This window comes from Geospiza fortis, unplaced genomic scaffold, assembly GCF_000277835.1.
Source record: "Geospiza fortis unplaced genomic scaffold, GeoFor_1.0 scaffold37, whole genome shotgun sequence".
Lineage (NCBI taxonomy): Eukaryota > Metazoa > Chordata > Aves > Passeriformes > Thraupidae > Geospiza > Geospiza fortis.
Genome location: NW_005054449.1, coordinates 996,048 through 1,006,696, shown reverse-complemented (window position 1 = coordinate 1,006,696; position 10,649 = coordinate 996,048). Strand labels below are relative to the sequence as shown.

Genomic DNA, 10,649 nt, shown 5'->3' with positions numbered 1-10,649 from the left:
GGCTGTGGCACTGCCCGGGCAGGGCAGGGTGTCGGGGTCTGTCACTGCTGCCTCAGTCACCCCCAAAACCACCCGCTGCCCTGTGCGTACACCCCAGCAGCCGACACTGGGGATTTCCCAACGGGGGACAGGGTGACGCACGGTGACACTCGTCAGGGTGACACACGGAACTGTGCAGGGACAGGCTGAGCCTGCTCCCAATTCCTCCGTGCAAGGATCAGCAGTGGTTCTGTGGACACCCACTAAGCCACAAGTACCGTTCCACACATTTCCCTTTTACGGTCTCAGGATCAGCAGAACTTTTTAGGAGAAAAGCCAGGGAAAAGAAGAGCAAGCTCAGGTGAACACTGCTCTGTGTGCTGGAGACTCAGGGAGAGTGAGAACAAAACCTGCACCATAATAGAAAATGTTGTCGTGTCACTTCAGCCCCTCGGGAGCTGCTGGTTCCACGCCTGTGAAAATAACAGCTGGAGCTGGCCCTTTGTGTGGGTCAGCTCGGAATTAGAGTCCTGGGATTAGTTATAAAACCTAGTTACATGTCTCAGCTGGTGTTCTGAATGGATTTAAGTCTTTAAAAACTGGGAGAGCAAGGGGATAATGCACAAAGCCATGGCTCTGCATCCCGTGGGTCTGGTGGTGAATTCCTGCAGCACCTGTGCCATTGTTGGTGTAAAGAATGTGGCATTCCACCACTGAGCCTCAGCTTGGAGCTGTGGAGGGAAACTTTCCCATAAAAAGCTGTGCAAGCCCTCATCTTTTAGCAGAACAGACCGTGGGTTTTGTTTACCAGAAACTTCAAAGCACTGCCTGGGACACTGAAATCAGATCCAAGGTCAGGGAAGCTTTATTGCTTTTGTTACTGTAGGTGTCTGTCCGTGGTCACTCCATGTTGACCTCACTTAAATTTTCCTGGAGTAAACTGCCTGTTTTTCTCCTACAGGTTGCAAATATTTTCCTAACAAAAATGTTTGAGCACTGTGGAAGAGCTGACACTATCTTTCACCTCTGCTGCTTCATTTCTTGGTTTCTATTAGGCAGCAGAGTGCAGTGCCACTGAATTCAGCCATTATTTAGGATGTAACATTGCCAGGTTTTTATTTACTTTCAGGACTTTAATGTTAACCCAGTAGTGGATCACAGTTACCCTCAGACCTGGAGCACTGTGCTGGAAAACATTGAAGTTATTCAGTGTAACCCCAGAAATCCACTTTTGCAGGTCAGATGCAAAGACAGGGCAGGGGGTTGAATTCTGTGTCAAGGGGAGGGTTGAAACTTTTATTGCCATGAGCAGACTGGAGGCCTGAAGGGGGTGATGAGGCTGCTCTGCTCAGACTTGCACATTGCTAACATCTCCACTTTTGTGTGCTTGAGAAACATCACTCTGAGCATTCTTTACCCCAAAGCCAAGACCAGTCTTGCAAAATAATTACTCAGTACAGAGTCATTTTCTAAACCATGAGTTTGCAGATTTGTCCCAAAAAGCAGGGTGAGAATATTATTTAGGTGTTGCTGTTGAAACACTCTGGCACATGGGGGACATTGCTCAGTGGTGGCAAACCAGCTGAGAAAATGCTGGTACAGATTTGGGGTGTTTCATAAACTTCCCAAACAAGGTGAATAACAGCTGTACATGTACTGGCCTGGCTAATTAAGAATTTCCACTGCTCATCCTCATCCCACATCAGTCAGGCACAAACTGAATTTATGGAACTTTTCCCTCCTGTGGTGCTCTGGGGGTTAACCAGGCCAAGCAGTTCCTCAACAAAGAATTCTTTCTGCAATGATTCTTTCTGCATTTCCCTTCATTTTCTCTGGCTTTACCTGAGGAAACCTGGAGAACCAAGAGCTGACATAAACACAAGTTCTATTGTTTGCTCCAAGGTGAGGCATTAATCATAACTTGTCATCTCTTTATGAACAGGTGGTTCATTAACCAAGCTGGCTTATTACTCAACTGTACAGCACAAAGTGGCAAGAGTGAGATCCTTTGATCATTCTGGAAAGGTGAGAATTCCATCAGGCATCAGCTGCATGGGATTGACTCACAGGAGTGAGGTTCTGGACTGGCTAGAACAGAAATTATTGTATCCAAACCCATCTAATAACTTGTTTATATAAAATTTTTGGGAAGTGTTTATATTTCCAGGTACTATTTCTATTTAATTTTTTATTATTTATATTTCTTTATTAAAATATTTATTTTCCAGACAGTAAGTGTGGTACTTTTGTTAAAAATCCCTGCTCCTGTGCAGACATAAGTTTCCTCATGCAGAGGGATTTCCTGCACGTCAGCTGCATGGGAGAATTGATTATCTCAGCTTAAGGAGAGTTAAGAGCTGTGAAACTCTATTCTTCTTTGACACAGCTTGAGGTGTTATGTTTAATGGCATTAACACAGCTTCAAGGGCAAGAGAAGCACAAGTATTGATGTTCAGTAGTTCAGCAGTTAACCTTGATGTTCTCTAAGAAATCCTTTTCTCTTTTAAAGGACATAGACAATGAACCTTTGTATGAAATATCTGTTCAGGAGGAGATTACAGCTCGACTTCACTTCATTAAATTTGAAAACACTTACATTGAAACCTGCCTAGATTTCATCAAAGACCATCTTGTCAATACAGAGACAAAAGTCATCAAAGCCACAGGTGGTGGTGCCTATAAATTCAAAGACCTTATTGAGAAGAAACTGGGGTTGAAGTAAGTGGAACTGCTTTTTCTTCTGTAAAGAATTAACTTACACCTACTCCAAAAGCTTTTGTCATTTTCCTGGGCATGCTCAGAGGTAATTCATGTGACAGTCATTTATTGTACAGCTCCTACCTAAACATCATGCAAAGGCTTGCAGCAGAACAAAGAGCAGCCCATGAATTTACAGCCTCATAAATTTACTGTTCAAGCACCATTATCAAACACCAAATACTAAAAAGTTGACACTGAAACCTGCCTAGATGTCATCAAAGGCCATCTTATCAATACAGAGACAAAAGCCATCAAAACCATAGATGGTGGTGCCTATAAATTCACACTTTCTATGCTGCAAGTGTAGGAAAACATTCATTTACCCCAATATTAAACATCACTGGGGAGAGCTTCAAGGCACCTCTCCAGCTGTGATCTGTGTAGAGGATTCTTCAACCCCTGAGGGCCTGTGCTCATCTTTTAGATTGTCTTTGCAAATTACTTTTCTCCTGATAAGCTGGGCTCTGTTATCTCTTTATTTCACACCATCCCCCTTTAGTGCCTTATTGGCTGGTACTAAAGATCAACTGATCAAGATAAGGAGGCACTTTCCCCTCTTATCTCATGTGGTGCACCTGATTTTGGTTTTTATTTGGTTCTGACACACTCAGCTTTTTCCCAGCTCCAAACCAGAGGAGATTCTCCACCGTGGAACACACAAATCATTCTGTAATAGTTGGGATGAGTTTGTGCCTTGTTTGTGTTTCCAACAAGCCTCAGGATATTTCCTGTAAGAATTTCCATAAATCAATAACAGTACAGAGGCACAAAAGTTCACAGAAGTCAGTGTGTGTTAGCTGACTTATCAATCATCTTCTCCAAGTTTTGTATCACGTTCCCAGACTCCACACTGGGGATATCCTGTTGTGAATCCTGCTTCTCTTGTGAGAAGTCTCTTTTTCTGTGTTTGCTAATCCCACTTGTAGGCTCCTCCCAGCCCCTCGAATCTGCCATAAACAAGTGCTGAAATGTTGAGAGGGCCTCTTGTGCTTTATCAGGAGGCAAGGGAAGAGCAACAGACAATTATTCCATGTTGGGAAATTGTTTTTTTTGAGGTTAATTTCCAGCTAAGCCTCCTGACCTACTTTATGGTGCGCAGCCCATGAAAGGAGCAGGGCAGGAAAAGAGCAGTGTAAACAAGCAAACAGGATTATTTTTAATGAAAACATGATTAAAGTTACTGTGTAACACAACTCCAGCCTGGACTCCTGGCATGGGAAGGGAGCACCAGACCATGTGCAGATGGAGGTTTCATGTTTCCAGGGAGTTGGGCTTGTGCCAGCTGGTGTGAAAATTCCTCTCTGCAAAGTCTGTGCAAAAATCCTGCTCCAAAATCAAACTGCCTTATCAGGAGGGGCTGGCACATTTATTTAAGGCTTTTTCCTCCCCCTCAGAGTTGATAAGGAAGATGTAATGACCTGCCTAATTAAGGGGTGCAACTTTGTGCTGAGGAACATCCCCCACGAGGTGTTTGCTTACCAGAAGGATTCAGACACAGAATTCCGGTTCCAGACCAACCACCCCAACATTTTCCCTTATTTGCTGGTGAACATTGGCTCAGGGGTCTCCATAGTCAAGGTGAGTGGTGGCCAAAATGCTCTGCTGGAGATTTGATAAAGGTGATCTGAAACCTCTCCCTGGTTCAGATTTGTTCCTGGGTAGTGTAAGGTTTAAAAATAAAATTTTGCCTTTTTTAAAGTTTATTAGTTTATTTCTATTAATTGCAGAGCTATGAATGCTTTTCTATTCAGTTATTTTTTAAAAATTACATTTAATTTGATGTTTAGAGAAGTGAATACCCAGTGAGGGCAAAGGCTGTCAGATCAAAGTGATTTTTGTTTGTTTTGTCACACTGTTGAAGGGACCAAGTTTAATGTCTGTATTTAGCATTATTTGCCAAGAATTAAATACAAAGATTTCCAAAACTGCTTGTGGTGTATGTGCAATGTGCCCTTCTCACCTGCCACTTCCACAGTGGAAGAATTCCATCTCCACTGATTCCACTCCTCCAAAAACCCTGCACACTCTGACATTTAAATCTGTGTTCAACATTATAAAAGGACTTTCTAAATAAATCTGCCCTGTTTGACTCACAGGTAGAATCAGAAGACAAATTTGAATGGATTGGGGGCAGCTCAATTGGAGGTGGAACCTTCTGGGGTCTGGGAGCTCTGCTCACCAAAACAAAGGTACCCAAGTGTCTCTTTTAAGGGGGGTGGGATTAAATTAAATGCCTGAAATGTTGGAATGTTAGGTAAGAAGGCTGAGTCCCACACTTCTGTTTATATTTTTGACACTTCTGATGCATAAAAGGAAGTTCTACATGGAAAAAAAATACTGGTGGAATATAGGGACAAGAATTAGAAGATGTTTATTGTGACCAAAAGCAATCAAGGACAAGTGATGGACAAGAGCCTCCTCAAAGTAATTTTTTATTCTCTTTTCAACTTAAAATGCCAGCCCAGTTCCTTCAATACAGTCTGCAGAAGAAAGCAGGGAACACAGAATTGCTGCAAAATGTCTGGGAGCTGAGAGGAGAAATTTTGCCTCATGGTTGGTTCTTTGGTTGCCAATTCAAATTTAAATCCTGGGCTGATGAACAAGGCCTGACTTAGTCCTGCTCAGCCCAGCCCAGCTCAGCTCTGACATCATGCTGGGCTTCCCAAAGAGCCACCTGGCTTAAATGAGTGTCCTAAATGTCAGCAGTGTAGGAAAAGCTAGAGTTACAAATGCACCAGATAAGAAAATGTCAAAGGGAGGGCACAGCCTGGACTGGGCTTTTGGTTTGATGCTCCTAAAGAAGAAATCTTAGAACATGACAGTGCCTGCTCTCAATTCTCTCTTGGTTTTGTAGAAGAAATTCAAGTTAACAGGGTTATAAATTAAGTATTGGGATAATGGAGCTTGCCTGCAAGTTGAATTTCAGGGACAGTAAAGACACACTGAGACTTTTTTCTCAAACTTCTCTTTTATTGTGCTTCAGCAAGACAAAATTCTGTTTCCTCTTAGTTCCTGTGTTTCTGACTTCCAAGATAAGGGATGCAATGAGGCTTCTGACTGTTTTATATGTGCTGACCCACCCTAGTTTTCAGGGGAAATTCAACAAAATATCTGCAGATAAGAAAGGTTGATTGTGGTTTTCATCTTTAAATGAGCTCCACTGAAGATCTGTGTGTTTGATCACTCTGGATGCATCCTTGTAATTAGAAACAGCCTGTCTTTGGCTGGCAGGGCTAATTCTAAGACTGGTTTTGGTCAGTAAAGATGCTGCAGAACTCTGGCTCAGGTCAGCTGTGGTAACTGTGCTTCTCACCCTCAGAAATTTGATGAATTGCTGCAGCTGGCCTCAAAGGGCCAGCACACCAACGTGGACATGCTGGTGAAGGATGTGTATGGAGGTGCCTACCAGACCCTGGGGCTCAGTGGGAATCTCATTGCCAGCAGCTTTGGGAAGTCCACCACAGCAGACAAAGGTACTGGGATCAAAAAGGTCTCCCCAAACATCTCCTCTGGCTCTTGGGAATCAACTTCATACTGATCTAACAAATAGAGCTGAAAATAATCACCAGCTTCTTTCATGATCTTGTGTTTTGCCTAAGCCCAGGGAAAATTTGCACTGATAGTGCAAATCAATGCACAAGATTGATTTAAAATATTATGCAGTGCTGCTTTATGAGCAGACATTTAAATTTTCAGTTTGGGATTGCCTAAGCCAAGGGAAAATTGAAAAAATAGCTGTCTGGTTAGCCTGGGGTTAATTCATTCCTGTGGGAAATAGATGTGGCTTTTCTAGCCTCCAGAAAGGCTCTTTGGCAGTGATTTATTGCAATTTGCAGTATCTTAATGAAATATTTGCAGTGCATCTCGGGCCAGGAGGGATGGATGAACCCTCACCCATGGTTCCTAGAGAGAAGAAATGGATTCCTGCCATCCAGAAGTTTCTTTTCAAGTAATATTTCACATAGGCTTAGTGGGGGCTTTTTTTCCTGATATCTTCAATCAAATCACACTCCTCCTTGTTAGAAGTATATTATATATGTGAGGTTTTTCTTTTCTTCTCCACACATCAGGAAAACTGCCCCAACCCTGGATTTTTCTTTCCCCAGCTGCAGGCTCAGTTAGAAAAGCACAGTCCACTGCAGCTTCCTCACTTTGTGTGTCATTTGCTTTACTCTCCCTTGCCTTCCAGAGTTTTCCAAAGAAGATATGGCCAAAAGTTTGCTCCACATGATCAGCAATGACATTGGCCAGCTGGCCTGCCTCCATGCCAAACTGCACAACCTGGATAAAATTTATTTTGGAGGGTTTTTTATCCGGGGCCACCCCGTCACCATGCGCACAATCACCTACAGCATCAACTTCTTCTCCAAGGTAAGGAAAACACAGGCTTCCCCACAGCAAAATCACATTTTAGGTGTTTTTCTAGGCTGTTGGGATACCTTAATAAATAATTTGTACATGAAGTAAGCTTAGAATGCTGCTCCTTAGGTAGGTAAGGCAGGGATGTGTTGTGGGAGGGGTGAAATCAATGTGAAATGTCTGGGAGTTGTGTCTGGCCTTTTTTCTCTCTCCCTACCTCCCTCTCTCTCTTTTTTTATTATTATTTTTTGATTGACAGTCTGTCTTGTAGCTCCAAGTAATGAATTTCCACTGTGTTCTTAGATAGTCACCATCATTATTCAATTCCTCTTGCTGATTTGCATCTTTCCACCCCCAGGCCATGCAGTGTGGGGTTGTTCTGCTGAGGCACTTGGCATCAGTGGGGCTTTGTTACTAAAGAGAAAATCAAACCTCACATCAACCAAGCTGAAGTTCTTTGCAGGTTTTGAAGCTGTGGAAAATACTGAAGCTTTTGGACTAGGAGAAAGGTTCAATCCACAAGCTTGTTAATGGTTGTTACAGGTAGATTAGTCCTGCACTTTGGGGATTTTATAGAGTAGATGACACCAATTTTTTCTCATCTCAGTGCTTTATGCAAGAGATTCCTGTGTGCTGCCTTTTCCCCTCTTTATTTCACCATCGTTGTCCCTTTCTGTTCCAAGAAAGCTATTGCAAAACTGCAGCTTTAGGTTGTTGTAAGAGACACTTTGCCAGGGATTCAAATCCAAATCTCCCTGTGACTGGAGCTGCTGTTTCCCTCAGGGTGAGCTGTTCCCACAGTCACTGCTGAATTCCTTGGAAAAGGCCATGTCTCACCCATGGGAAAGCTGAGGGGCCCTGCTCCGAGGATGGAGGCTTCTCCTCCCCAGCATTCCTGTATTTTGCATTAATAATTGAATTATTTGGATGGGGGAATGCTTGCCTGTGGGTAATGCCCAGTGTCTGTGTGGTGTTGAAGAGCAGTGCAATAAAACAAACACAAGGAGCAGTGTCCCAAAGGTGTTGTTGGCTGCAGTGGCACACACTCACCTTGGCAATCCCATGCCCTTGCATTTGCAGCCTGTTGAAGCAAGAGGAGTTGAATATTCATGGAATGATGCAGTGGTGTTTTCCAGGGAAGGCCATAGAGCTCACACCACTGGTGCATGGGTGTTTTCCAGCTGGGTGATAACTGGGGAATGATGTGTGTGAGCAGCTCCTCCCTGAGCTGCTCCAGAAGCACCATTAAAAGTTGCTGAATGTGTGAGAATGTAGCACAAATGACTATTACCATCTTCTAGTTGTTTCTATTAAATTAAAGTGTGAAACTAGTGACAAAGAAGTGCCTGTTAGCCCTCAGGGACCATCCAATTGCAATGTTTCATATTGTGGCAGGGAGAGGTTCAGGCATTGTTCCTGAGACATGAAGGCTACCTGGGAGCCATTGGGGCATTTTTAAAAGGAGCTGAACAAGACAGTAAGTACAGCACTGCTCTGTTCTGTATATGCTGTGTTCTGAAATGTCAGTGTACTGTCCAAGTTTCTCTTAAGAGGCTGCATGTAAGCTGTTGCCTAAATAAATCCATTTGGCACTAATAAACACAGATGCTGGGCTTTGGTTTTATACATTCTGGCAGGGACATCTTAATTTCTCACTGGATTTCCTGCTCACCTTCGAGAAGGCAGCAGGACTGGGCTCTTCTCTGCACTTTTGCAAAGAGCAGTCACAGCTCTAAATCCAGCTGGAGAAATGTGGGCTTGGAGAACCTCCCCCTCTTTAAGAGGCCACTTCTGAATTCCTTTAATGTACTGAGGAAGACCAGCACCTCCAAACTGTTTGTCTGAGAGTGAAAAGCCTCCCAGAGGAGACCCTTCTGTCCAGATCCCTTGGATCCAGGGTGCTTTGGTGGAATTCTGCCTATTTAGTTTTCCTTTTCCCCTGTTGGTGTACTGGCAAGGCAGGCAGTACATTGGTTCCAGTGGCACAGCCACAGGCTGCTGATGGTACTTAGCTCAGCAAGTATCAAATACACCTCCAAAAAATGGATGTGGAATTCTTTTCCTGCCCATTTGATAGAGATGGGCCAGGAACCAGCTACTGAGGAATTAAAGACATTGCTTCTGCAGCATGAACTGTACATCTGAGCTCATTAAACTTTTCTCAAATAAAGCAAATCTGGAAATAACTTTAGCGTTTCTCTGAAGCTTACATTGTGCTTTGGGAGTTCTGTGATACTATTTTGTTAATAATGGATCTAGAATTAGAAATAAATGCTCAGTGATAGTGCTTTGAAGGCATGCTGATTAATGACAAGGAAATGGGGTTAAAATAATGATTTTAGAACTTAAATTGTCTCTTGTCTCATTCAGGTTGAAGCTCCTTGGAGCAGGTAATTCATTGAGTGGTTGAAACATCTCTTGTGGGGATTAGAGGGAAAAATTCTGTTTGCTTTTAAAGACAAGGGGAGCTGGCTTGTGTAGTGCAGCAGCTGCTCAGAGGGATGCTGGCTCTAGACTCACTCACAGGACTATTCTCAGTTTTATTTTCAGATTATGTGTGTCTGTGTCTTTCTCTTTTCTAGATCCAAACCAGTACAGCTGGGGAGAGAATTATGCTGGGAGTTCTGGGCTCATGAGCACATCCCCTGATGTTTCCCCCCTGCAGAGAACACGCAGTGGTACAGTATGTGCTGTCTTTCCTAGCCCTGTGTGTGTTCTCTTAGCAGTGCTGACCTGGACATGGCTGATTGTTCTCCTGCTTGCCCTTGAGGCTCCTGTCTGCTAGAGAAGTGCCCAGTCTGGTGTCTGGTGTGGTGTTGTCTCCTGTCCTGAGTGGTGTTGGATGGAATGTTTCATAAAACAGACTGGCTGCTACTTTGTCTTGGTCTCCTTCACCAAAGTTGGGGGAATGTTTGTCTCTCAGCTGGATTTTGCTGCAGCTGAAATACCTCAGAATTTGGAATTTCATGTTCAACCATCTTTAAGCAGTGTTAATTTGCTTCCTGTGAGAAGGCAAATACAAGATTGGACAGAAGAGCACAAGGCCAGTCATCTCTTAAAGTCACTGACAGTACAGCAGTTCTGATTCCACAGTGGATTATTTTCACACTGGATAATTTCTGTCTCTAGGGTGGGCATGGATAAAAATAATCCACAGAGGGAACTGGATTATTTATGATGACCTATAATTGACTGAAAATCTGTCAGTCTTAACAGTGGCTGGACTTCTGCAGCCCTTGTGCTAATTTAATTAATTGTGAAATAATTTCTGAGTGAGTTCTAATCCATCTCTTTCATTTCTCCCCTAGTTTGACATGCTGGAAATGGACAGATTGGAGAGACCACTTGTTAACCTGCCACTGCTGAAAGACCCCTCCACCTATATCCCAGACACTGTTGACCTCACAGATGATGCCATGGCCAGAAAATACTGGCTCACCTGCTTTGAGGAGGCCCTGGATGGGGTGAGTGTCACAGAGCAGTCCTGTGTGAGTGACACAGCTATTTAGGAAACAAATCTTCTGTGGAGCAGCATGTTTGTCCTGGAAAAT

General features: G+C 43.5%; 1 protein-coding gene across 1 annotated transcript in view; it reads left to right on the top strand.

The window, feature by feature from the left end:
* The first annotated feature begins 1,901 nt into the window (after positions 1-1,901).
* PANK4 (pantothenate kinase 4 (inactive)) overlaps positions 1,902-10,649 on the top strand; it is a 15,798-nt gene continuing 7,050 nt past the window's right edge. Inside the window, exons 1-9 of the mRNA XM_031062508.1 lie at positions 1,902-2,004; positions 2,489-2,697; positions 4,134-4,317; positions 4,836-4,928; positions 6,059-6,212; positions 6,929-7,110; positions 8,494-8,575; positions 9,681-9,781; positions 10,407-10,562. Of these exons, the coding sequence (XP_030918368.1) occupies positions 4,153-4,317; positions 4,836-4,928; positions 6,059-6,212; positions 6,929-7,110; positions 8,494-8,575; positions 9,681-9,781; positions 10,407-10,562 (933 nt within the window). The 5' untranslated portion in view covers positions 1,902-2,004; positions 2,489-2,697; positions 4,134-4,152. The remainder of the gene's footprint in view (positions 2,005-2,488; positions 2,698-4,133; positions 4,318-4,835; positions 4,929-6,058; positions 6,213-6,928; positions 7,111-8,493; positions 8,576-9,680; positions 9,782-10,406; positions 10,563-10,649) is intronic.